The 27,911-nt window shown below is 42.3% G+C and overlaps 2 protein-coding genes across 8 annotated transcripts in view; both read left to right on the forward strand.

The window, feature by feature from the left end:
- PIK3C2B (phosphatidylinositol-4-phosphate 3-kinase catalytic subunit type 2 beta) overlaps window positions 1-11,504 on the forward strand; it is a 78,245-nt gene extending 66,741 nt beyond the window's left edge. For 6 of the 7 annotated variants that reach the window (XM_021003113.2, XM_021003111.2, XM_078156389.1 and 3 more), the window contains 9 exons: window positions 478-634; window positions 1,068-1,177; window positions 2,098-2,299; window positions 2,730-2,854; window positions 5,146-5,263; window positions 5,976-6,057; window positions 6,626-6,732; window positions 8,859-8,987; window positions 9,188-11,504. In XM_021003113.2, the coding sequence (XP_020858772.1) occupies window positions 478-634; window positions 1,068-1,177; window positions 2,098-2,299; window positions 2,730-2,854; window positions 5,146-5,263; window positions 5,976-6,057; window positions 6,626-6,732; window positions 8,859-8,987; window positions 9,188-9,376 (1,219 nt within the window). In that variant the 3' untranslated portion in view covers window positions 9,377-11,504. Of the gene's footprint in view, window positions 1-477; window positions 635-1,067; window positions 1,178-2,097; window positions 2,300-2,671; window positions 2,855-5,145; window positions 5,264-5,975; window positions 6,058-6,625; window positions 6,733-8,858; window positions 8,988-9,187 lie in introns of those variants that run through there. The other variant, XM_078156390.1, reaches the window with a different exon arrangement.
- Window positions 11,505-16,622: 5,118 nt separating this feature from the next.
- Window positions 16,623-26,052, forward strand: PPP1R15B (protein phosphatase 1 regulatory subunit 15B). Its single transcript, XM_021003117.2, has 2 exons — window positions 16,623-19,110; window positions 23,226-26,052. The coding sequence occupies exons 1-2, from the start codon at window positions 16,642-16,644 to the stop codon at window positions 23,436-23,438; spliced, it is 2,682 nt and encodes an 893-aa protein (XP_020858776.1). The 5' UTR covers window positions 16,623-16,641; the 3' UTR covers window positions 23,439-26,052.
- The last annotated feature ends 1,859 nt before the right edge of the window (window positions 26,053-27,911 follow it).

Below are 27,911 nucleotides of genomic sequence, written 5' to 3' on the forward strand. Positions count from 1 at the left end.
AGGTCACCAAACTACTTAAAGAGGGGAGAACTGGAATGAGTTAGAAAGGGAGAAGGTCAAAACTCCCATGTCAATCAGTAGTGGGATCTGGTCTATGATCCATTACTGTATCTCCAGCCTGGGCACAACCTAGTCTTAAAACAATAATAATAATAATAATAATAATAATAATAAGTTCGCTTATTTTTTCAGCATGGCAAATAACTCTCTGGGACTATAAATTTCAGATGAGGTGCAAAACTGCTTAGGTAGAGGAAGTTCCTAACTAGTGGTTCCTGATACTAATAACATCATAGGACAAAAAAAGAAAAAGAAAAAGAAAAGATTTAGAGGATTCCATTTGTCTTGGTTGAGATAAATTCAGTTCTGCCTGCAGGTCGATGGGATAGATGAGTTAATACAATGATCGGGTCCAGGAGGACAGGATGTGTCTTTCATTTTAACCTCCCCTCTCCCTGTATGTTTCTCTTGGTCCAGGGACCGTGCCCCCTTCGTCTTTACCTCTGACATGGCGTATGTCATCAATGGGGGTGACAAACCATCTAGCCGCTTCCATGACTTTGTGGACCTTTGCTGCCAGGCCTACAACCTCATTCGAAAGCATACCCACCTCTTCCTCAACCTTCTGGGTTTGGTGAGAGGACTTGCCCTCCTCTAATCTCCTCCTCCCTACAGCTTAATATTGCCTTTTAAACCCACAGGTCTTGTCTTGCTGTGGGGTATCTGATCAAATTAATAACGTGCCTTAAATTGCTACATAAGTGTCAGTTATTGTTATTATTGCCCAGTAGAATATAAGTAACCTGAGGATGAGGACTCTTGCTTTTTATCTGCATCCCTAGCTCTTAGCACAGTGCCTGGCACGTAATACGCCACTCATAACTTGCATTCAGTCATCAGTTCCCTGGGCACCTCATCTTAGCTCAGCCTCTTGTGGCCTTAGGCTGACTGGTGTACAGACAATTACCCCCCCCCATCACTTCCAAGATGGTCAAGGGAGTCTACACGGAACAGGTGCCTTGGAAGTCACCAAAGTTATATACACAACTTCTTTCCCCCCTCCCCAGATGCTGTCTTGTGGGATCCCTGAGCTTTCTGACCTTGAGGACCTCAAGTATGTGTATGATGCCTTGAGGCCTCAGGACACAGAGGCCAATGCCACTACCTACTTCACTAGGTAATGCCCTGAGTGCTACAGCTGTGCTCCCTTTGAGATACTGGAAGGAGCAGGGCCGGGGGTTGGGAACTAGAGATGGCACAGTTGGTTGCTTGTGTAGAGGGAGATGCTGGCTTTAATTATGGGCTCAGTTCTGCTCTTGAGTTGCTGTGTGTGATCGATTATGGGCAAGTGAGTTCATTTCTGGGCCTCAGTTTTTCCATCCAATTTGTTTTGGAGGCAGTGTCTTTTAACTATGAAGATACTGGATCATCAGTGAGGCATATTTGTGATATTTTTTGCAATGAAATCAGTAGGGATGGATTTACCTCTCTTGGCCTCAGTTTCTTTATATGTTAAATGGGGGAGGGGAAGGAATGTTGGACCAGATGATTTCTAAGATCTCTTCTGGTGCTAAGTCTGTGATTCTGTAGTTTGCACTGATTCATCCAGATGGTTCAATTCCACAAGCATTAATCAAGGGTTTACTATGTACAGAATGTGGTGCTGGGGTGGGTGAAGACACTATTTTTGTTCAACTTATGGAAACTACTCACTAATAACTAAAGTACAAAATAATATGAAAATCACTGTGGCATGGTAGATTGAGAGCTGGGTTCAAGTCCTGCCTGATGCATACTGGAAACTTGACCCCATGTTGGTAATGTAATCTCCAGTAGCCCAAGCGTCTCTTTAAGTTCCAGAGAAGCTGACGATACATATTGGCAGAAGCGATTTCCTACCAAGAGTTCCTCATACAAATGAAATCACAGGTTGGGACCAAAACTAAAACCAGAAACCAAAATTATTTGTAAATACATGAGAATTGCCAACCAAGCACTACGCCTCGAGGTCCAGGGGAGGACAGGTATCCTCTGCAGCGGAGACACAGAAGGATCCAGCAGGGTTACCTCCTTTACTTCCTTGCCATCCTACAACAGGTTAATAGAGTCCAGCCTGGGCAGTGTAGCCACAAAGCTCAACTTCTTCATTCACAACTTGGCGCAGATGAAGTTCACAGGTTCTGATGACCGGCTGACACTCTCTTTTGCTCCCCGGACTTACACCCTCAAGAGCTCTGGACGCATCAGTGATGTCTTCCTCTGTCGCCATGAGAAAGTCTTCCACCCCCACAAGGGCTATGTAAGTGTCCTGCTGACCCATTCCCCTCGGATCTCAGCTTAGTCTTCCCGCTAATCTGATAGGGACCCAAATGGAATATATGTTAGAGGGATGTTAGCACCCTTTCCTTTCATACTCACATGACTGACTTGGCTGAAATGAGAAATGGACCAGATGACCCTTCCTTTCAGCTTGAGTATTTATTTTATGAAGTGTGTCCAAGAAAACATCACTTATTATTTGCCATTTGGCTACATAATGTTTTCTCTCCATCTGAAGCGCCCAGTAGACCCCAGGTCTCTATTTAAGGAGGATCGCTAAAACTTTGCAAGAGCCAGATTCCTTTCTCATCCTTCCTCTCCTGTTCCTAATCCTACTTCCCCAAACAAACAGAAATCCTCTGGGTACAGAGGGAAGGGAGGGCACAGAACAAGACTGTGGGCCTTTGCAGATCTATGTGGTGAAGGTGATGCGTGAGAATTCCCATGAAGCTGTCTACATCCAGCGGACCTTTGAGGAGTTCCAGGAACTACATAGCAAGCTACGCCTTCTCTTCCCTTCCTTCCATCTGCCCAGGTATCCAGCCACTGCCTGGTAGCCCTCTGTTAATGCACACTGGGGCAATGGTGTTGTGATGATGGGAGAGTGAGGCTCAGGGCAGAAGCAGGCCCCTTCTTGAAAGAGGGGTTTTAGATTTAAAAAAAAAAAGTAAATTGATATATTTTGTCAGTCAGTCAACATTTAGGAAGTGTCTACTGTATACTGAGCACTATGGTAAGTCCTAGGGATACAAAGAAAGGCAAATAGTCCTTGCTCTCCTATCACCTATATTCCTCAATATTTCTCCTTCCAAAAGCTATCCCTTATAACAGAGAATAAAGAAGAGATGGGGGGAAAAAGCGATTTAGTAAAGCTAAGCAAAACATCAGGGCAGCTAGGTGGCACAGTGGATAGACAGCAGGAAGACCTGAATTCAAATACAGCCCTAGACACTGTGTGACCCTGCTCAAGTCACTTAACCTCTACCTACATAATTTTCTTTACCTGTAAAATGGGGAATCATAATAGTACCACCTCTCAGGTGGTTGTAAGGATCAAATGAGATAATATTTGTAAAAAGAGCTTAGTGTAGTGCCTAACACATAGTAGGCACTATATAAATGCTTATTTCCTCCCTTCAGATTTCTTCTTTGGGGCCAAGTTTGGGCATTATAATTTTCATTCCCATCACCCCTCCCCTGCATCTACCTTATGCAATTTTTTTCCTTTTTTTATCTTTTTAAAAAATCAATCTTAATTTTTTATTCTGAATCACCAGGTGGGCTAGGCTCTTGTATATACACAGTAGAATAGAAAATGAGGATTATACATGAAACTAAAGTTCTCTATTAGGTATAGCCCTACTTTTATTTTTAAGTGTGTAGAATAAGATCATCCTCTAACTTTCAAAGCTGTCCTGTCAGTCTGTGCCTTTTTCCAACTGTCTTCCAAATGTCCTCATTTGAAAAAAAAAAAAGATGCCTCAGTTGGTCATCATAATTTCCCAGCATTCTATTCCAATTATTTTGTTGTGCTTTTTCATTTACATTCTCATGGACATTGGGCATATCGTTTTCCTGCTTCTGCTTGTATCACCTTGCATCAGTTGGTATGTCTTCCTGTGGAGCTCTGTATCCATTATAGTCATCATTTCTTACTATACTGTGAGATTCCATGGCCATTATGCACCAAAATTTGTTTAGCTATTCCCCAATCAAGGGGCATCTGTTTGGTTTCCACTTTTTTTTTTGTACTACCAAGTGTAGTGCTATAGACAAGGTGGCCCAAAAGTCAGTGCAGTTTTAAGTAATAAAAGCATAAGTTATTAAAGTTACTTAATGTAAGTTGTTAAACTTTAAAAGTTATTGAAGTTGTCTAATTTAAGTTATTAAGGCTTAAGTTATTAAAGTTTAAAACTTCACTAAGATTTTTGGGACATAATCTTGTATATTTTGTTGCTACTGCTTTTTTTTTTTGGTAGAGGCATACCTTTGCCATTTTGCAGAGGTTTTCCTTGCTAGCCAAATAGCTGTGACTTCTATAAATTCCCAAGAACTGCACCAATCTAGTCTAGCTCTTGGTCATAAAAACAAGTCCTGTCTTGCCTGAAGCAAATCAGGGTGGGCCTAATAGAAATGAGAAATGAGCTTATATGAAATTGAATCTCTTTTTTTCTGTTTGTAAAGTAGGGCAGTCTGTAAGGTCCCACCTCTTTCTTATGTTCCAAAATTATCATCCTTTTTATGCTTATTTTCTTAAAAATTTTTTTTCAATTAATAAAAATATTTTTTCTTTTTCTCCCACTTGTCCTCCCCTGCTGGATAAAAAGAAAAAAGAAAAACAAATACTTGTAACAAATATGTGTAATTAAGCAAAACAAATTCCTACATTGGCTATGTAAAAAAAAAAAACACGTCTCATTCTAGAACCTGAGCTCATCACCTCTCTGTAGGAGGTGGTGGTATGTCTTCTTTATGATTATTCTTCCAAAAGCTATTCAGTCTGTCAATGATGAGTCTCTCCATTCTTTGCTAGGTTCATTCCAAGGCAGCAGCTGGTCTGATGATATATTGAAGCACTAAGGAGCTAGACTGGAATATGCTTATGTCCTCTGAGCCTAGAGAAATGGGGCCCTTTATGGGATGGGGAAAGACTTAGACTTAGGTCCCTTCTAGGTCCCTTCAGGTTAAGGGGAGGCCATGGAGAAGTATGGGTCTGATCAGTGGAAATATTGCCAGCTTTTGATATCTGAAGAGTAACTCTCTCTTTTGTTTGTTTGTCACCCTACTCCTCCTCCCCTGCCATGGGCATCCCTCATTCCCACCCAGCTTTCCAAGCAGATTTGTGATTGGTCGCTCTAGAGGTGAGGCTGTGGCAGAGCGGAGGAAAGAACTCCTGAATGGCTATATCTGGCACCTGATCCATTCGTCCCCAGAGGTGGCAGAGGTGGGCATCCCCATTCACAGGACAGGGGAGGTGTGGGGGTGATTGGGAAGAAGGAACTAGAGTATGGTGGAGGGAAGAGGGTGCAAAGGGACTGGGAGATACCTCTATCAAAGACCCTGAAAGTCTCAATGATCTTCAGCCTTTTCCTTTTCATCATTAGTTAGCAATAAGCTCCCTCTCTGTGTAAAGCCCTGGCCCCCACTGTGCTATGTAGAGAGATAAAGAGGAAGAAGAAGATGTCTGCTCTCTGGGAAGCTCCCAGCCTGATAGAGGCCAAAGATGTAAATGCAGACGACAGAAACATAAACCAAGTCAATTATGGGACTCAACATGTAGTCATTAGGAATCCTAGAAGAATTAGGGAGATCAGAGTCAGCAGCAGTTAGTCATGGAATGTTTCTTGGAGGAGAAGGAAGTTTGGGGCTGGTTGTTAAGGAAAGAGAAAGCAAGATTTAGCAATGTAAAGGGCAGATGATTTCCACATGGGTGTGTCAGGGCAGAATAGCTCATGGGAAGTCTGAGCCTGCAGAGACAAGGGAGGGTCAGCGGGTTTGTCTGGTTGAGACAGAAAACCAGGATAGGGACCAGGTAGGGAGCAGTTGGTGGGAGGAACCTGATTCAGGGCTTCAGGATTTCAGAAGGGAAATCAGAGAGCCAGGAAGAGCTGATGCTAAGTGCCCTTGAACTTAAGTGGGCTGTGCTTTCCTTACAGTGTGATTTGGTGTACACCTTCTTCCACCCCCTACCCAGGGATGACAAGGCCGCGGGCATCAGCCCAGCTCCTAAATCCTCAGGTACGCTGTCCGCTCCTGGACCATCCCCTGACTATCCCTTCCCCAAAGTCTTCCCTTCTGGCTTTTTAGGGCCTTTTCTGCCCCTGCTTCCTCTGCTGACCCCATCCTCAACCTCCTGTCCTTAGTCCTGCCCCCTCTACCTTTTCCTCTTGCTGCAGCATGTTTTTGTGTAGATCCTTCTCAGGATCCTATCCAGGGGATGATAGCACAGTTACAGTTCTCTGTCCTCATTTCTAGATACATCCTATTCCTAGCATCATCTAGTGACAGAGGAGGAAACTGAAGCCCGGAGATGTAGGCACTAAGTAGTAGCACAGTGGGGTTTGGAGCCCATGTTTTAAGGCTTCCAATCCAGTGTGCTTCCCATCATACCATGCTGCTTTCCAAGACCCCTCTCAGACTTAGTTCACCTAGGAGATTCCTAATGTAGTCAGGACCAGCATTCTCATTTCCTGATTGGACAATGAGAAACTGGTAACGGCGAGGCAGGAGGCAGAATTAATTGACTATATTGCAGGGAAGTGATTAGAACTCATATTACTTTTTATTTTCCCTTTGATTTCTGTAGATGGCACATGGGCCCGGCCAGTGGGGAAGGTAGGGGGAGAGGTGAAGTTATCCATCTCCTACAAAAACAATAAGTTGTTCATCATGGTGATGCATATCCGGGGCCTGGTAAGTGTTAAGGTCACGCAAATATGGGCCAATGATCTTTGTTTTTCTTGTGGTTATAATGACTGGCTGAACCCTTTCCTCAATTTTCCCTTCCTCTTGTTGTGAGTGACCTCCATATCAAATCCAGTATTGACTGAGTAGGGCAGTTAGGTGATATAGTAGATAGAGTGCCAGACCTGAAGTCAGGAAAACTCATCTTCCTGAGTTCAAATCTGACCTCAGACATGAACTGTGTGACTCTAGGCAAGTCACTTAACCCTATTTGCCTCAGTTTCCTCATCTTTAAAATGAGCTGGAGAAGGAAATGGCAAAATAACAGTATCTCTGCTAAGAAAACTCCAAATAGGGTCAGGAAGTGTTGGACATGACTGAAAAACGACCGAAGATTGACTGAGTATCCACAGTGTTAGGCATGTAGGGAACACAGAGAAACATAAACCATGTTTGTGGTTCTTGTCAAGGAGCTCACAGTGTGATTGCAGATACAAGTCATACATGTGTGAAACAAGTAGAGAATTTCATGAAGGAGTATGTAATTAAATACGAAATTGTGTGATAGGAACCCAGAGAAGGTAGAGATCACTGGGAACTTTCTGGGAAGGTTTATAGAGGAGCCGGCACTTGCATTAGGTCTTGAAGGATGGGGAAGATAAAACTTCAGTAATTTAATTGGTACACATCCTCCTATCCTTGAGATATCTGTATATCTAGCCATATCTATATATCTTTCCAGCTCTAAGGCATATGATTCTATGATCTAAGGTACATGGATTGCTATTTTATCTGCTATGAAAGCTCCTATTTACCTCTCCTTCCCAGTCTGGAGGGCCGCTCAGGGCAGAACCTAATATAACTGCTACCCATCACGGCTGAGCTAGTGCCATTGAACAAATTCTGCCCCAGCCGTCCTGCAGATCACTTTATGATTGCAGCAGGCTCCTCTGGGAAAGCAGACTTTGTGCTTGGAGGGCAGTGACCAGTAAAAGCCCCACTTCTATTTTTGTTTTTGGGAGGGACAGAGGAAGTCATACAGGATAAGCAGGATTCACAGGCGGTTGTGATCGGCCATTACCTACTCATCTTCCAAACTTTCTTTTGTCAAAAGCCCTATCTTTTCATTGACCCAGGTTTTTTGCAGCTCCACATTCTTCCTCACCCCATATATCTAATCAGTTGCCAAATCTTGTCAGTTTTTCTCCTACATCGGTCAAACTTTTCCCCTTTCCATCACCTCTCACCTGGACTTTTAAAAATGGCCTTTTGGGGCAGCTAAGTGGGGAAGTAGATATAGCACCGGCCCTAGATTCAGGAGGACCTGAGTTCAAATCCGGCCTCAGACACATAATACTTACTAGCTGTGTGACCCTAGGCAAGTCATTTAACCCCATTGCCTAGCCAAAACAAAACAAAACAAAACAAACAAACAAAAAAAGGCCTCTTAATATGTCTTCCTGTCTCTAGTACCTCTTCTTTCCAATCTACCCTCCACATGGCTGCCAAAGTGATTTTTCCATAATGCAGATCTCACCGTGTCATTCCCCTACCCAATAAATTCCACTGGCTCCCTATCGACTCCATGATTAAATATTAATTCATCTTTATGTCATCCTTTTGAAATTTCTCTTTGTGTAATTATATATCATATAACATATAATTATTAATACAGTAGAACATGTACATGATTTATAACTAAGTAAATATACACACATTGGGGGCAAATGCTCAAAAATTTTACTGAGAGGGGTATGAAATAAAAAATGTTTGGCGATCACTGACCTAGTCCATGGTCTTCATGGGGTGCTGAGTTCTACTAGATCGGTCCTTAGACAGCAGAGGTATGATTTATCACCAGGCTTGTATTCAAAGCCGTTCCAGCTTGATAGGATCTGCCAGAGCCTGGGTTTTGGAACCCAGGGCCACAATGAGGCATCAAAATAGGATTTTAATAAGAGAAGATTTATAGGAAGATATATTCCAAGTATTGAGAACCATAAAGACATAGGTGTAGAAATAAGCATGTTGCCCATAGGGCACTGGTCTGGCTAGAAGGGATAGTTGATATATGATAGATAACGGTTTTAGAAGTAAGGAGGGGTATCTGTCACACTTTGCATGTTAATCTGCAGCAGCTGCTCCAGGATGGGAATGATCCTGACCCCTATGTGAAGATTTACCTGCTCCCTGACCCCCAGAAAACCACCAAGAGGAAAACTAAAGTGGCCCGGAAAACCTGCAACCCGACCTACAATGAGATGGTGCGTGGGGGAATCTAGCAGAATTAAAGTTGTTAAAGTAGGGTATTGGCTGTCCCTAGATTGTTTGAAGGAGGCTCCCTTGTATCTTTGTATACCTGTGGGCATAGGCCACATTCTTCTCTTCATGCCCTGTCTCCCTAGGTATCCTCTGGGCCCTCAAAGCTCTTTCTCTTTTTTACTAGTCTTTTCTGCCTTTGCAGCTGGTGTATGATGGGATCCCCAAAGGAGACCTTCAGCAGCGGGACTTGCAGTTGAGTGTATTGAGTGAGCAAGGATTCTGGGAAAATGTCCTCCTTGGGGAGGTTCACATCCGTCTTCGGGAACTGGACCTGACCCAGGAGAAGATGGGCTGGTTTGAATTAGGATCCCGAAGCCATGGAATTGTGTGAGCCCAGCAGATCCATGGCCCAGGACCATTGGGATGACGGCAGAACCTGAGTCACTTCCTTTTCCTGAAAATGGGCAAAGTCATGGCCCTAGGAGCATTTTATCCCCTATCCAGGTGGATCTAGCCTCCAATGATGGGAGGGAGAGAGAGCAATCTTTCCCCATCCCTCCATCCTCAGATTGAACTCGAGTTGTGATGGGCAATTCCATCATGGCTGCAAGGGTGCAACAGAGTTTTAAGTTTACCTTGTGTCAAGGGAGCAATGCCTGGTTGGGGTTGGGGTGGGGATAGGGTGGGGACATTGGGGAAATTTTTTTTAAAAGGGGAGGTGGATATCTTAATTTTTATTTTTAAAAAATGAAATAGTAATTTTGTCCTCACTGGACAGGGAAGCATTATGAGAATTGGCATATGCCTTAGAGAGTGGGGGTGGGGGGGTGAGAAGAATGTTTGGTATTCTTTTGTATTATTGATAAGGTTCTTATTGGACTTTTGCCTAGGGTTTTTTTTTCTATCCATAAGAATTATTATGTTTTTGTGGAGGACAGGGAGGGAGTCCATTAGGTCCCCTCCTAGAGTCCTCCTCCCCTCTGGGGGCAGGCTGGGGGAGAGAGGGAGAGGTAGGGGAGCATGTGCTGGAACAGATTCCTGCTCCTCTGTGCCTGTTAAGAGATTTTGCTTCCAAAGGAGAGCTGTGTAATTTGTACATGTGTAAGGAAGGGCCTTCCATTTCTGGGGTCCTGCCAGGGGTGACCTGTGCTCAGGGGACCACGCTCTTCTGGGGGAATGATTCCCATCACTCCCTCACTTCTGTAGGATCTGATTGGATCACCCTTGTCTTCCACCCCTTCTCCCCACCACTCCCTGGGTCCTCCTCGGGAGGCTACCAGGGATTTGTTTTCACCTACCCCTCTGTATTTCCTCTGGTGGGACAAAATGCCGTATTGGATCTTGAAACAAGCAGCCCTCACCTGGGTGGTCTGGATCTGGAGCCAGACATAGCCTGGGGCAGAGAGGAAATAAATCACCGTGTCTGTTTTTCAGGTCATTTCTGAGAAGCATTCCTTCCTCACCACTTTCCATTTCTCTTTTCCTCTTATTCTCTCTTGAACTAATCTTTCTTATTTGGCTGTTCTTTTTATATAATGGTTTCTTCCTTCCCACAATCCCATCCATCTGTCCAGTCTGGAGCTCAAGGGATGTCTATAAGTAGAGTGAAACGAGATGGAGCTGTTAGCTGCTTTGTGTCTTCTACTCCTTTTCTTGGTTTAGCTGACAAGGAATTGGAGTGGAAGGTGTGGTCATCCCCCAATCACCCACTTCAGATGTTGGCAGGGGGAAAAGTTTTCTCATAGCCTTTCATCTTCTACCTCTGCATGTCAGATACTACCTTTGGGGCTTCATTTTTCAGTCTTCTGTGGCAAAGGAGAGATTTTGAACATTATATTGAAAACTGAACTAGGGTAGTTAAATTAAACTGCCGCTTCCTCTAGCCCTATGATGGAAAGTGGAAAGAAATGAGACCAGAAGCCATTCTTCCAACTGTCTTGGTTTTCCTCACCGGGACTTTTTACCACTCTGTCCTTCTAGGATCAGAAACCCCCTGATCCATAATGCTTTGTGTATTAAGCGGTGCAGTGGATGATAGAGCACTGGCCCTGGACTCAGGAGGACCTGAGTTCAAATCTAGCCTCAGACACAAAACACTCACTAGCTGTGTGACCCTGGGCAAGTCACTTAACCCCACTGCCTAGCAAAAAACAAAAAAGAAAAAAAAGAAAACAAAAATATAATGCTTTATGTATGTACTCTCCCAAGGATTGGAGAGAACAGCTCCAGATGGATATAACATTAGTCCCAAAGTCTCTATTTTTCTTTTATATTAAAAAGAGCAGAGAAGGAAGCTGAGCTGTTGTTGTTACCCCCTGTTAAACTTGCATGGGGGGCTTTTGCAGATGAATGGACCAGGAGTGTTTTAAGGCCATTGCTTGGAGCTTATTTTATTTTGTATACCCCAGCAGCCTTGGTAAAAAGAGGCTTCTGTACTGTACCCACTTCCCCATGGCCCCATGTGTTTCTCACTTTCTCTGGAACTGTATTTTTTAATAAATAACATTCAAGGAACAGAATTGATGGTTTTCAAGACTAAGAGGTGCTGAGAGGTTTGGGCTCAAAACATCTGGTGTAGGCTAAATCTCATTAGACTTCCAGGAGGATCTCCTCCTGCTTGGGATGTTTCCATTTGTTATCTAGGTAGAGGCTGGCCTGCTGAAAAATTGCCTTTGGCTCACAGTGCTTCAGTTACCCACACAAAAGTTATTTTACTGGGTCAGACCCACGGGACATCCAGCTCAGGATTCCATGCATGATACTGGTACCCAGGGACACATGGGAAGGCACAGCTGTCCTATATGAAGGCAACTGGAAAATGTCAGGTTGTTTTGAGAGGCGACTCTGGTTTCCCACAATGCATTATGGATCCAATCCACTATACATTTTGAGAAATGATTGACATCCTGGGATTTGTAGTTCTGAGGGATTGTCTTTCTGGACTACAAATCCCAGGAACCACAATTTTCTCTAAACCCTTATTGAATCTTTTACTGCTACCCTTTGTGTAATCTATTTTATGAGTCACCATGGCCAAAGGATTCCCCACCATACGGCCAACCTTCTGAGACCCTCGTGTTCTTGTCTTGGTTGGTTCCCAGACAGCAGCTTCTGGTCTGCTGCTATGTTGAAGCATTAAGTATGAGGTAATGGGGAATATTGGGCCAGTGTCCATAGTGACATCCGCACCTTTGCAAGAAAGTTTAGTATGTAAAACCACAGCCTTTCATAAGGAGCCTCCAAGGTCATCTATTCCAATCTGGACCTGACTGGCCATCTCCTCTACCACATCCTGCACAAGTCACAAGTCGTCACCCACCCTCTGCTTAGAGATCTCTAGTGATAAGGAACTCGCTGTCTCCAAGGCACCTCACTGGCATCTCTAATAGGAAATCTTTCCTTACAAGCCTTAACATTCCCCTGTGGCATTTCCCATTTGTTTTTCTTAGTTCTGCTCTCTCTTCCATGAAAGGTCTTTAAGATTTCTCTGGGCTAAACATTCTCATTTATTTCAGTTGATCCCAATATGGCATGGTCTCTGCCTTAAACTCCCCCTGCTAGTAGAGAAAAGGAGCGCTGTCCCATCCAACTGGGACTGAGCACTTGAGATGAGTTAGTGCTGGAAGAGATCATACAGTAACTCCAAGGAGGAAACTGAAGCCTAGAAATGCCTAGGTTAAGTGGCTTGTCACAGTTCATTTAGCTTGTAAGCGGCAGAACTAGAATTCAGTCCTAGGTCTTCAAATTCCAAATCTAGTATATTTTAAATTCAGCTCCACATGCATTTATTAAGCTCTTACTGTGAGGGATACAGTGACAAAAATGTAGCAGAATTTGCCCTCAAGGATCTTAATGGTCTTGCTAGAGGGAGAAGCTACACATACGCACAAGGAAATACAAAGTATAATCAAGGCTAATATAAGGTAATGGGGGGGAGGGGGAGGGCTGGTAGTACATCTTTTACTAATGCTGTATAGAGGAAACAGGAAAATAATTCTTTTTCCTCAGATTAATTGTGATGATGATGATGACAATGAAGGAAACAGGAGGGTGGGGAAATTTACTCACACATTTTATAAATTTTCCAGTAGTGAGTCAAACAGAAGTGGGAGGGGGCGGGGACGGGGGTGGGGGTGTGGGAATTTGATGGAAATTCCTCGGGGGGTTTTCTGTTTGGTGAATAGTGAAAATTAACTAGCTGCAGGATGTGTCACTGGCCTTAAGGTGTCGCCACTGCTCTGGACTTTGGAATTTCAAAGCGGCAAAACCCAATCCTTCCCAAAAGGGAACTTGAGTTCTTGTGTAAATCCAAATAAAGGCAATTTGTAGAACATTTCTCCTTATAGAATTCTACAAATATAGACCAAGAAATGACCATCTGAAGGAGTGGATAAGGATGAGGGTGTGGAGGAAGAATAACAAGAATCTGCAAAGGCAGCCAGGTGGCACAGTGGATAGAGTGTAGGGCCTGGCATCAGGAAGACTCATCTTCCTGAGTTCAAATCTGGCCTCAGACACTTTATGGCTGTATGACCCTGGCAAGTCATTTAACCCTGTTTGCTTCAGTTTCCTCATCTGTAAAATGAGCTGGAGAAGGAAATGGCAAATCAGTCCAGTATCCTTGCCAAGAAAACCCCAAATGGGGCCATGAAAATTCAGACACAATTGAAACAGCTGAACGGCAAGGACAAAGGCAAGGTCCGGTATACGGAGCACTGGATTTGAAGGTAGAGGTTGTGGGTTCCAAGTCCAGCTCTGCCACAGTGTGACTTTAGTTAAAGAATGAACAAGGCATTTATCACACAAAGAACTGTGCTAAATGCTGGGAAAACAAATAGAAAAGACAATCCATACTTTTAAGGAGCTCCCATTCTAATGGGGACATATTTGAACTATTCTTGCCATCTATCTGCTTAATAATAAGTGACTTAATAAGGTCTTTGGGCCTCAGTTTCCTCATCAGTAAAAGGAGGGGGTTAGATTACATAATGTCTAAGGTCCTTCCAGCTTTAGCTCTCAATCTATGACTCAATGACACAGTGAATGTGTGTGTGAGACACACATTTTTTCTGGACATGGCCAATAAGGGAGTTGTTTTATTTGGCTACACTTATTTGTTCCAAAGTGTAGCCAAATGTGTGTGTGTGTGTGTGTGTGTGTGTGTGTGTGTGTATAGAAAGGGTGGGGGACGGTGGGAAGGAGAGGAAAAAATGCTTGCTAATTAGGCCTTTAGTAAAAATGTGAAAAGAAGACACATTGTTTTGGAATTCATAGTTAAAGAAGGACTGATAAGATTTCTCATTCAGATTAATCCCTACATTTCTTAATTTTATTCTAAACAGGGTAGTGTGCTTCCACTACCTCCTTAAATCAGATTACTGATTGCAGTGTAAGCACCTGGGTGTGCTTGCCCCACATGGGTCTGTTTGGCATGCAAGTTTCAGGCCATGTTCCTTTATATAACAGACTTTCTATGAATCTTTAGACAGCAAAAACTTCCTGCTTAAACTCTCTTCCACTTTATACAGAGCCCCAGCAAAATTGCTGTGTGTGATAGTCACAATTCTTCAAGGCTTCTGACTGAGTGCCAACGACAGCTGGTCTCTTCTGAAAATACTTCCAGGTCCTTGGTAAACTTCTTCCTTATCAATGTGTACAGAGCTGCCCTGTCCCTACACTACAAGTTGATAAGTTTAAAGAGGTATGATGTTGGTGTGTAATGGTGACACTGTATTTTTCTTCCATGTTTCTTGTAGTAAAGGTACTTGTTTTATAGAATCATAGGATTTTTAAGTTGAAAGGGACCTGAGAGATCATTGAATTTCATCTTCCTGATTTAGGCAGATGATAGGAATACTGCAGGATCACAAATTAAGACTTGGAAAAGAATTTTGAGATATGCTAGACCAATCCTCTCAAATTTACAGATTAGGAAACAGAGGCACATAGCAGTTAAGTGATTTGTCTACGGTTACACCCACTGTAGGTGGCAGAAATGACAAATCCATTATTCTTTCTACTACAAATAAGTTGCCTCTGGCCTCTGAGTAATCTATAATCTCATCACATTCAGAATGATCGGAAGAGGCAGGGACTATATTTTACTGTGAATGGCTTGGGAAATGGAGGCATGTGACATTATTATTATATGAATGGAAAAGGACTGCTCAAGGTTATGTGATAAATGACAACCTAAGAGTTCTGGTCATGGGGAAGGTGCTATGATCTCAACAAATTATTATTTTGGTCTATTTAATATCTTTGCCCTGAGGCATCAGCATCAAGAGATAACTGAAATGCTTCCAGAGGTGCCAGTTGTGGGTAGATCTGTGCCTAGATAAGGAGTCCTACCTGCTTGTGTGACCTTGGCCAAGTCACTTACCTCTGCTAGCATCCCTTTCTTCCTCTGTAAAATTAGTGGTTTAGAAGATGAATTCACTTCCAACTCTACAGCCTTTCCACCTATGAAGCTCAATTACTATTTTTCTTTTAAAAAAATTTATTTACTTAAACATGATTTAATTAACATTCTTTTTACACCAGCTGTCACTTCCCAATGACTCCTCCCTCATAATATCCCTTCTTTGTAACAAGTAGAGATGAGCAAAACAAATCAACATATTGGTCATCTGTTTGTATGTTTTGCTCTGCTTCTATACTGCTTAGAGTTAGGAGGCATATTTCACCCTTTAGTCTTCTGAAGCTATCAATCATTATTATTTCTTCAATTACTCATATTAAGAGGGTGCTGGCATCCACCTCTTGCTGCCCCTGTATTCCAATAGCCAACACCTTTCTTTGACACTAAGCTTTAGAGGAAAAACAAACCTATTCACAAAAGTAAACAGAATTCAGCCCCTAAAATTACTCACCCAAACAACTTGACTAAACAGAGGTCTTTTCCCCCACCTTGGATTTATTTTGGTCTGGGAACCTGTCCGGGCACTTAGAACACCTGGCTTGGAAGCTGATCAAATATGAATTGATTGGTATCTGTAAGAGTTAGGGGGAGGGCACAGCAGAGTGTAAAACAGAGAGCTCTGGGGACTGGGCATGAATTAACTCCATCCTCTGTGACCTTTCTGCTCTTGTGACCTCAGTTTCCCCCTCTGTGAAAAGGGATAGCCCAGTAGGGAGGGGCTAACCAGGCAAACATGCATCATTTCAGGATTTCCAAAGCCCAGAGAGCATGTGATTCATGCTTGGGCCCAGAATTTTTTTTCTCTGTCACAAGAAGAGACTTACTCATCTAAGTGCTACATGTTTAGCGAATGCATCATCACTCCGGTCAAAGATCACGAGGGACCCCCCACTCAGCCCCCATCGATACTGAAGCCACGCAAGGTGGCATATAGGTATAAGCTTTGCATTTATACTCCCGCTCGTGTATACTAATAACTCCGGGTTTCTCTTCGGATTGCACCACCTCCTACTGCGAGTCATCAGCCCCGAGGGTGGGAAGGCTGGTCTCCTAGGAGATTCGAGCGAACCTACTGCGCATGCGCGAACGCTGCCAGCCCGGCTGATGCAACTCCGTCGCACCAGCCAGATCCATGGGGGGGGGTGGAGGGGGTAAAAGGAGGCCTAACTCCGGAAAGGGAGAAGAGAAGGAGGAGTGGGGGAGGGGGAGGGTGGGACCGAGGCGAGGAGGCCCGGATGAGGGCGAGAGAAGCCCCTCCTACCCCTGCGCTCGCGGCTGACGTTCGTCGGCGCGCGGCCAAGAGGCGACGCCGTGTGGCCGGCACGCCCTGTCGTGTTCCGTCCCTGCTCGCTGCGGGCTGTCCCGTCTCGACGCCGGCGCTGCGGCCATCTTGGGTGTCTCTGTGCCCAGGCGTCCGCCGGCTTCCGGGGCCCCCGCCGCCTGCCGCCGCTGTGGGGCAGCTTCTCCGCTCGTCTCGTGGCAGCCGCCGCTCGAGGGGTCCTCTCTATGGTGACTGGGCTCTCGCCTGCCTGAGGCAGCTCCTTCCCGGCCCCTCCCGGGCTCCTCGTCTGCCCTTTCGCCATGGACGCCGCCTCCCCGGCCACCGCCTGCGCTCGGCCTTCCGCACTTTGGCTCTCCGACCGCCGCCGTCACCGCCGCTTCCCCCCGTGGCGCCCCTGCCGTGCCGCGGATCGTCATCGGGCCGGAACACCGGTCCCGCCGCTCGGCCGGGCCGAGGTCGTGTAAGCGTCGGGCGGGTCGTGCCCTGTCCCCGCCCCGCGATCCCGAGTGACCGCCCCGAGGAGACCATGGAGTCCGGAGCCCGGGTGTCTGGAGAGCGGCCCGCGGCCGCCGCGGGCTCGTGGTTCCGGCTGCCCTTCTTCGCACTTCCCCGCCGGACGCGGCGGGGCTCGAGTTCCCCTGGCCCGGCCCCCGGCGCCGGCGAGAAGAGCGGCGAGCCGGGGCGTCGGGCCGAAGCCCGGGTGCGAGCGTGGCTGTCGCTGCTGGCGCAGCTCCTGGCGCCGCTGCCCTGCCTGCTGCAGAAGGTGCTGCTGTGGGGCCAGCTCTTGGGGGCCATGATCCCCAGCCGATGGCTGGAGCTGGCCGCGCCGAAGAGGGCCCTGAGAGAAGGGGGCGACGCTGCCGCCGCCGCCCCCGCCGCTCAGAAGGCATCCGGCTTCGACCGCCCCCCCGACGACCCCGCTGCCACCCCACTGATGTGGCTGGAGGAGGGCATCCACTGGCAGTGCGGCCCCCGAGATCTGCGCCTGGAGCTGGAGGGCAAGGGAAGCCCTTTGGAGCCTGCGGCGCGCTCCTTTCTCCTGCAGCAGCAGCTGTGGGGGACCGAGCTGGTGCAGAGCAGCCTCCAAGCTCACCTGTTCCGAGACAGGGAGCTTTGCTCTTCGCCCGGCGGGGCTCTAAACGTTCAGCACTTTAACAATTTCAACGTGGTCTCTTACGTGCTGAACCCCACTGAGCTGAACTGCCTGTCTCACGTGGAGCTCGCCTGTCAAAGTAGCTTTGAGAGTGAAGAGACAGGCGACTTCCAGACACTAACTGTAGAGAGCTGCTTTCTGGCTGCTGACCAGAGTCACCAGCCCCAGCCGCTGAACGCAGAGAGTCCTGTGTCCTCCTGGCAGGGATGTCCACACAAATCACCCCTCTCCAGAGAGGGTCTGCCGGAAATCCACCACCTGCGAATGAAACGCCTGGAATTCTTGGCCAGCAAAGGCCAAACACTACCCACCCCTGATCAGGATCATGGCTATCACAGTCTGGAGGAGGAACACAACCTGCTTCGCATTGACCTGAGCCAAGCCTTGAAATCTGAATGTTGTGGAGATAGTCCTGTACAGTTTATCCCCTCACAGGCCTTTGTAGGAGGCAGAGAAGACCCAACTGAGGACAAAATAGGGTTGTTGATTAAAGAGATTCCCTCTCTTTTGGAAAGTCAGGACTCTAAAAACTGGCCGACTTGTGATCTGGCTTTAGAGAGGGACACTGTGAATATTAAACGAAGTGTAGTTGACAGCTCAGATGTAGAAGATGGCTTTCCTATTTCTGCAAGACCAGCATGTAGTAACAAATTGATAGATTATATTTTAGGGGGTGCATCCAGTGACCAGGAGGCAAGTGCTGAGTCTGAGGGTGAGGATTGGGATGAGGAAGGTGAGGATGATGGTTTTGATAGTGATGGTTCTCTTTCAGAATCAGACACTGGCAAACAGCATTCTGAAGGCCTTCACCTTTGGAATTCTTTCTGCAGTATAGATCCATATAACCCTCAAAACTTTACAGCGACAATTCAAACTGCTGCTAGAACTATTAGTGGAGACCATTACGATTCAGAGGATGACTCTTCTGAAAAGTCTGATGGAGAAGATTCTTCCTGGACTGAAAGCCCACCTGGTTCTCCTGACCATAGCTCTGGAGAAGAAGATGATTGGGAATCTAGTGCAGATGAAGCAGAGAACTTAAAACTCTGGAACTCTTTCAGTAACTCTGATGACCCCTACAACCCTTTTAATTTTAAAGCACCTTTTCAGACAGCAGGGAAAAAAGGGAAAGACAAATGTGACTCCAACAGACAAACTGGGTACAGTTGTAAGGTACAGCTGTTAGGGAGCCCAGAGACTGGAATCACAGACATTGTCCAGTATGGGATTCTTCCCAGAGGTAGACACACATCTACCAGAAGAAAAAAGGTACGTTTCTTTACTTGTATGATGAATGATGTGTGTTTTCACAAAGACTTGTAGGGATGATAGTGAAATACATTTTGGGGAATGTCCTTTCTAACGTTTGGATTAAGAGGTGGTTAAATGATCCCTTCACATTTTTTCTCCTGAGATGATTTGTTTTTATTCCAAAGTAAAGATCCTAATATGACAGATAAGTTAATAACAAACTATTTTTAGTGTGGTTTATCCATTATTATAACTACAGCATAATTACACAGAGAAATGATGTTTTCTACTTAATTTACAATCTGACGTCAAAAAGGTCGTTTTAGTATGATAAAGTTCTTTAACTCATGAGACACTTCCTGTTTTCAGGGAACAAAAGCATTAAATTACACTTATTTACAAAAATCTCATTTTTCCAGGTATTGTGAATTTCTTTCTCATTATGGGAACAAATAGATTTGTGCAGATGTTGTTTTAATGAAATGGTTATTTTCATTATTACCGTATGAGGCTATAATATCTATTGTTGAACTTTATTTTCTAGTTCGTTTTGTTTTTAGTAGTCCGAGGTTGGTGGTAGTAAAGTACAAGGCTATGTTTGTATTTGATTTTTTCAGTATAAAGACAAAATTCAGTTTTCCCCCACGATTGATTTGACTGGATTGATTACTTTAAATATGAAATTTTAGAAATAGTTTGGTATATCAATAATAGCCAATACATAGTCAAGTTGTAGTTATTTGTTATGTATATCTTGCATTATTTCTTACTTCTGGACCTGTGGTGAAACTCTTACTGCCGAACTAGTTCCTTAAAAAAAAAAAAAGAATTATGATCATTTTACCACCTCATTAGAAAGAAACCAGGTAGTCATGTCTTTATGGATTTCCTTCTTTGATTCTGTTATCTCTGAAGGCAAAAACTTTTCTGGTGTCTGCTGATTAATAACAGTGGTTTTTTTGTGAGTTTGTCTTAAATTTTCATATAGCTTTAATGACTAAAACCAGTATTTCTCAACGCCTTTTCCAGGAAGAGAAAGAATTGGGGCTGAGGCCCTTCAAAGAGACCTTTTGACCATATAAGGGTTTTGGTTTCGTTCCACTCCACCATGGAGTTTCAAGAGTGTACAGTAAATTCTTGGCTCAGGAAATTTAACTCCTATCATGAGGCCTTCATTTTTCTGGGGTATTTAAGGGACATTCCCTCAAGATGCTGTAAATTACTAATATTAAAATGTTAAATATTTACTTAAACCTCCACAGATCTGATAAGAAATTGCTTTTGTCCCAGTTGTATCACTCATTACCTTATGATCTTGGTCCAGTTCTAGGTTTCCAATTTCCTCATCTATAAATTGAAGTAATTGGTTTTAGGGGATCATTAAAGAAAGCTCCTTACAATTCTAGAATTCCTTGATGGAAAAAAATTCTTTAGTTTTAAAAGTTGTGAACTTGTCGATGAATGTTACTTTTTGCCACTCTTGGTCGGGGTGGGAGGAGGGTAGAGGTGAGAGGAGAAGTATTTGAATCATAACTCTTACAGGTGTTGTACTACCTACGGGTTATCTTGAGCCCTTTCCCTGTTGTAATTCTGTAGAAAAGGAAGTGAACTTTGACTTTTGCAGTTTAGTGGGACTTCCTCTGTATCCACGTTAGGATTTCCATGGAAGCTTACTGTGTTATAGTTATATTCAGTTGTATGTATACTCAGCCATTTTCTGTTGGTTACAACAGTGGATATCATCTAATTCTTAAAGTCCTTTTAGATGATAAGATAGATGGAAAGGCACTTTTAATGACATCTATTTAGTTCAACTCCCCCACATTTTACTGATGAAGAGATTAAAGCTCAGAGATGTTAAGTGATTTGCCTAGGGTTGCACGGGTAGTTAAAATAGAGATGTAGTAGCTTGAAGCCCGGAACATTTTTCCTAGTGACCCAAAAAGTGAATAATGGCCTGAATGCAATATCTAGTATTATATTACAATACCTAGTAATTATACTCAGGGGCATTCCTTGGCCTGATGTAAAAGGAATGAAAGCAGTGAGCCACAATGGGATTGCTGATGTAACTATTAAACATACTTTAAGGCAGATATTTACATATTGGAGTCTTATCTCTTTGGTAGAGAGTACTGTATTATCAATTAAGCAAGAGTTAAAAAGGACCAAGGATTCCTTGGCTTAACCTATTACATTTTACCCTTTATAAAGTAAACAAAAATTTGCAAATAATTTTGGATATATTAATTTAATGGGAATGTTAAAAAAAAGACATTTTGTAGCTTGATTATAATCTTTTCCCACATATCTTCTTTGAACACATTAAATAATAAGCCTTCATTGAAAGTTTCATTTGCATATATTATGAGTGGAATTTTGAACTAATGGAATAATTTTAGAAATCTGTTATTATATATATATATCTTTTATATATATATATATATTTTAAATTTTTTTTTAAAGGCAGTTGGGATTAAGGGACTTGCCCACGGTCACACCGCTAGTAAGTGTTCAGTGTTTGGTTTGAGGCCGGATTTGAACTCAGGTCCTGACTTTAGGGTCAGTGCTCTATCCACTGCGCCACCTAGCTGCCCCCGAAACCTGTTATTTTAGTAGATTTTTATTAATATCTTTTTTTTTTGCATTAACTATATTTATCCTTGTGTCCCTCCTACTGCCAAAGAGTCGTCTTTTACAACAAAGAATTTTTAAAAAGAAGACAAAGGGAAAAGATTAAGGAAAATAATTGACACCTAAAAAATCATGGTATTGTGCGCTGTTCCGTGCATGTGGACTCCTACCTCTCTGCAAAGGAATGGGGGAAGTGGTTTTTTCATCCCTTTTCTTTGGGTCAGACTTATAATTTTACAACTTCTGTCATTTTAAAAGATTCCTAAAGTTAGTTTATGAGTTCAGGTGTGGCCTCAGACACTTAACTAGCTTGTATGATCCTGGGCAAGTCACTTAACCAATTTGCTTTAATCTACTGGAGAAGGAAATGGCAAACCACTCCAGTATCCTTGCTTAGAAAATCCCATGGACAAGTATGGTCCACTGAGTGACTAAACAACAAAAAGTTAGTCTAAAAACAATTATTTCAGAGAAAAGTAGTAATTATTTGTATTTCTATCTTAAAAGCGCTGTTCAAGTGTAAGGGTCATTATTATTTTTATCATTGGTTCTGTTGTACATAGGAATTTTCATAGGATTTAGAATTGCAGAGGACTTAAAATTCAACCCACTTCTTTTTACTGTTGAAGAAACTGAGAGCCATTCATGCAGGTGTTAAGTAGCAATGGCAGGATTTAAACCTATGGCTTTTGACTCTATGCCCAATGTTCTTTTTTAACTGTATCATAAAATTATACTCTTCTACTTTCTTATTAAGTTGTTAATTTTTAGGTCTCAGTTTTACACTGGCAGAGGAAGCTTTACTAAAAGGCATTGGCATATTTTTAAGTTTTCAGGGAGTATTTTAACAAAAATTTTCTTTTTTATTTTCCATATTAAATTATGAACCTAAGAAACTTTATAGGGAAAAAGTAAACTTAATGGGTGTATTGCTCCAGACTTTATTCTGAACTCATATATATATGCTTTTAAAAAAAGTTTTAATAGGTTCTGAAAAATACTACAAAATCCTTTGAGTCAGCTTAAAAACCCCTAACATTCCAGGCGAATGCTTGCTTGCAATACGTAATTTAGAAATATTGCCATTGGCAGAAGACACAAGTAAGTTTGAAAATTTAAATAACCCTCTTGGACTAATGTCTCTTGTTATCTATAAAAGCTAACAAAGCATAAAAAATCCGGATATTTTTAAAAATTCAGTCCTCATCTAGATATTGTTCAGCCAGGCTTTTCTAATATCACACAAGCCATCATGGTATAGTAGATGGAGAGGGTCTCAATTCCCACTTGTGCCAGGGTCACATGCTAGAGTAAATTGAGTCCCTATCCCCTATTCCCTTATACTTCTAATAAGCCTGGTTACAGAGGTCAGTTTGAGTATGATAATTGGTAGTCCAAAAGAATAGATAACTACAGTACTGCTTTGATAACTGTGTTCATAGAGTATCAAAAATGCTTACATATTTAGTTTGAATTTTAAAATAATTTTGTCTGTGTAGGTAACCTTTCTTGAAGAAGTTACTGAGTATTACATAAGTAGTGATGAAGATCGCAAAGGACCCTGGGAAGAATTAGCAAGGGATGGATGTCGGTTCCAGAAACGAATTCAAGAAACAGAAGATGCTATTGGATACTGCTTGACATTTGAGCACAGACAGAAAATTTTTAACAAACTCCAGGAAACATACTACAAAAGATTTAATGTTTTCTAGTGGAAGATGTTGGCCCTCTTCCCCCACTAATACACACTACCTCTTAACGTAAGAGGTGTCTTCCTTTTAAGAGCTGAAGTTGGCAGCTGCCCTTCAGTTTCTGAGAGGGAATGAAATTTGGATGCGGTGCCCCCAGCTTCATGTTATCTGTGTGCAACAAACCTGCTTTGAAGTGTGTGTCTGGTTTTATTGTTGAAATAAGACCTCTTAATGAAAGTTAGGAGTGTGGGGTGTGTGGGTTTTTTTTTTAAACTTCTTATTTTCTTGAAGAAATTAATCCCTATTATGTAAGTTGAATGTGTTTTGAACATCTGTTTTTGCTTTTGGGGAAGAAGATGGGACCTATTAAGTTGTAATTTTGCACTTTTTAAACTTTGAAGGGAAACAATATTTATAGGGTTTAATGCCCACTATCAGTTCTAATTTAAAGTATATATGCCTATCTAAAGTCTTTGTGCTCTTTATACTTTGCTTTTTCACTCCAGCAAACAGAAAATAGGATCTTGTATTTTCTGTTGTATTTTTTCCCACCTGCTTAAATAATTACCCTCTTGCCTTAAGGCTAAGAAATCAGTCTTGCTTATACTACTACTAAATTAAATAAATTTATCTCACACTTTGTGTTTGTTAAAAGAAATATTAGTAGTAAATTTTAATTTTATTTCAGACAGAGTCCTGGCTTCAGTGATCAGAGTGGCCAGGAGTGATTGTAAAAATACTGTTAGCCTAATTTTGGAAAGCTTTATCTTTGCCCATAAATTACAACTTTTCACACATGGAAATTAAAGACAGTAATATGAACCCAGTCTCTTAGGAGAAAATATCTTTACATTTTTCATGTTTCGTAACTGTGTATTAAGTTTTAATTTTTAAAAGGCAGCAGTTGATTGGCATAAAACTTTAACATCCAAAATCTCTGAAAAGCATTAGTACCATCGCACAAACTTGCTTTATTTTTTAAACTTAAGCCTGACTGAATTTTGCTGGGCAGAGGGTAAAAGAATTCATGGAGCAATTTGGTTTGATTGCTTATCTTCTTAAAAAAAAAAAACAACAGTGTTATTAATACCATGCCTCAGCACTGTCACTTTGAAAACTTGTCAGGGTAACACTGTGAACTTGGAAACTGGCAGTTTTGAATTTTCCAATTCCAAATGTTGGAATATAGACTTCAGTCATTCCAAGTTTGTGTCAAAGAAGTGGCGAATAAATTGGTAAAGCCCAATTCCTTTTGGAAAGGATAGTACTGTAGACTAACAGCTAGACAATGTTAGTAATAACTTAGCCCAAAGGTTACCTTTGTTTCTATGCTGTGTAGTTATTGTTTGAGCTTGTTTTTGTTTTTGGGGTCTGTGCATTTGTTTTGTTGAGGGAACATTAACTGAATATTTAAAGGACAGTCTCATTTTTTTACTCATCCTTCTGTTATAGGTAATGGAAGACATGGGTAGGAGAAAAGATCTCCAAATCTAACTGGACTACATGTCGGAGAGAATTCTTTAGATCAGAGACTAGTGGATTAGACAAGGCCTTGAAGGTTTACTACCTCAGCTTATTCTCTCCCTGGCCACTATTCCATTTATATCTAGTTTACTCTAAAATCCACCCTGAGTACATTACCATGAAGATACTTAAACTTTTAGTGTTTAAGAAAGTCCTTATTCTTTTTTTTTCCTTTCAAAATAGACTTCCCTTAGAATTTGGAAAGACTAAAACTAGTTCCCTTAAAATTTGGAAAGACTAAAACTAGTTCTAAGGTAAATTTTATGTACACCACACAGATGAGTGCTTTTACTAAAGTATTGATCATACCTTGTATGATCTGCTAAATAATACCTTAAGCTATTTTAAATTACAAATAACATTTCATGACTTAGAAAATCATGCATCATTTGCCCTATTTACATTTTTTGATAAAGAGAAATTCTTTTTGAATCGAAAAAATGTCTTTCTTCACAGATGGTGCAGATAAAATCTTTGTGTAATTCTTGTGTACATAGAAGCTATGGAACATCTACTTTGATTGGACTTTAGAACAACATTCATTTGGAACCTTTTTATATTTAACCCCTCTGCCCCTGGACTGGGGTGTTGGACAGGGAAATGGACCACTACAACTGTGAATAAACTTTTTTGTTAAGAATTTTTCCCCAAAAAACTTGTTTTTTAAGTATTGGGCTTGTGAGGAGAGGGAACCCAGTTAGTTTGACTGAAGAAAATCTGAGTCCTGTCAATTTCGTTCTAGCAATAGTGTAAACGTGGTGGTACTGTTCTAGCTATAAAAACTTAAAAATTGTAATGGTGCTTTAAGTGGCAGTGTAGTATGTGGGAGACTTTGTACAGAGATGTGCTTGTTTCTGAGTGTTGAAATATTATAAAGAGCACCTCTTCATCATTAAATCAAAACTGTAACTAATTATCAGATTTTATTTTTATATAATTTTGCAAAGTAAAGTTAGGAGACTGGCAAACCTCTAGATTGGCTTTTGCAGACCCAGGCTGATGTAATGTAACTTGTTTGTTGGGGTTTTATAACTAAAATTATATTTCACTGTATAAACTGTTCAAGACTAATCTTGTAAAAATTGTAATAAAAATATTTGCATTAATTAAATGGTTTGTAATAATTTCTTAAGATTGTTGCATCTCAGCTTATTTAGTCCTAATGTATTTCGTATTCTTGATGCCTTATGGAGGTGGTCTGAATTCTCCAAGGCTCTGCTAGCAGAGTACAAGCTCCTGCCAATCTGAAAAGTCTGGTGGAGCCATCAGTCATCCAAGAACCAACCTTACAAAGTGGAGAAAGTTTAATACCAGGAAGTTGATTAGCAGGTGGTGGATTCTTTGATCTGTATGAAATTTGTGGCTCCTTTTGGAATGCACAATGGAAACAGAGTCTTAAAAGTGTTGAAGCCATATACTATTTTAAGTTTTATATCTCTTACGGAATTCTTTTATTTAGTATGTTTTCTCTAGAATATATGTTAACAAACTCAAGGAGTTCCTACCAAGAGGAAAGGCAGAAGAGAAAAAGGATTAATAAAATACATAGACAATTAAAAACCTTTATAGGGGATGAAGAAAGTTTTGATCATAAGAGATTAGAGTTGGAAGGCATCTTGCAGAGTCTAGTCCAATTCCACCCTTTTAAAGCTGAGGAAATGGAAGTGTCCTTAGAAGTTGAATAACTTCCCTAAAGTCACAGAGAGCTGGATCTGAATCTGGGTCCTCTAACTGCACATGTGCTGCTTTTCTTACTATGTTTATCTTACAACTGCTTTTAGCTATTCTGTAGTAGATTTTCTTTTCCCCATGATCAAATTAAACTTGTCTTAGAGCTTAATCTGAGATTTTGGAGATGGGTCTCCAAATAAATAGACATCTCTAGTTCAAATGAAGTAGAATGCTGATGAAATTACCCAGCAAATTCTGGGAAAATTGAGTTTCAGAGGATTTCTCTTTCCTTTCTCTTCCCCTCTCCATTTGCTTATAAAAACATGCTGAGTGTGTTGAGACTGTTTTAGGTTCAGGAACTCACATGTAGAGCCATGTGTAACAAAGCTTATGATCGTCCCCACTATGTTGACCAGGCTGTTAGAAGTCAGTTATAAAACTATTCCATCCCTCTCTTATTTCAGGATCCTGTGTGTTTTTATCAGTTTGAGTACTACTCATTTCTAGTTTTGTCAGTGTGTTCCTCAGCTCTCCAGTTCAGGGGTGGGGATTTTGGCGGAACACAGGTGTGCTACCTGCTCAAAGGGACCTATACAGCCCAAGAACTATGAGTACCCCATCTTACTGAAGCTTCCAGTTTTGAAACCAGAATTGATTTTGCACAGATGTTCCCTGGATGTTGGAGGGAGAATTCTCAGGAAGCACATGTGCGGCTTTTGACTCTTCAGACTTTTTCATCTCTACCTCAGCTATCTTTTCATGCTGGAGACGCTTCCACCTTTGTGGCCTTTTCCAATTGGTGAGAACCGAACAGCTAAGTGGTGCGGTGGGTAGAGCACTGGCCCTGAAGTCAGGACGACCTGAGTTCCAATACTGACTCAGACCAAACACTTGACACTTACTAGCTGTGTGACCCTGGGCAAGTCACTTAACCCCAATTGCCTAAAACCTCCCCCAAAAAACCAACCAACCTTTTTGGGGGCAGCTAGGTGGCGCAGTGGATAGAGCACCAGCCCTGGATTCAGGAGGACCTGAGTTCAAATGTGACCTCAGACACATAACACTTACTAACTGTGTGATCCTGGGCAAGTCACTTAACCCCATTGCCTAGACCCCCCCCCAAAAAAAAAACCAATTGGTGAGAACCTCAATCTCCATTTGAGGATATGTCCCTAGTTACCATGCTCACTTCCAAATTGGCTCAGGTCCTGACTCAATGGATATTTCCACACTACCTTCTTTTTTCTCCCCTCCTTTTTATTTCTCCATGTAATGTGTTAGAATATAAGCTCCTTGAAG

This window comes from Phascolarctos cinereus, unplaced genomic scaffold (assembly GCF_003287225.1).
Source record: "Phascolarctos cinereus isolate Bilbo 61053 unplaced genomic scaffold, phaCin_HiC Scaffold_5;HRSCAF=322, whole genome shotgun sequence".
NCBI classification, from domain to species: domain Eukaryota; kingdom Metazoa; phylum Chordata; class Mammalia; order Diprotodontia; family Phascolarctidae; genus Phascolarctos; species Phascolarctos cinereus.

Coding starts and splice junctions, on each gene's coding strand:
- PPP1R15B (XM_021003117.2), top strand. CDS start 16,642: ATGAGGGCGAGAGAAGCCCCTCCTACCCCTGCGCTCGCGGCTGACGTT. Junction 19,111..23,225: donor CATCTACCAGAAGAAAAAAG/GTACGTTTCTTT, acceptor TTGTCTGTGTAG/GTAACCTTTCTTGAAGAAGT.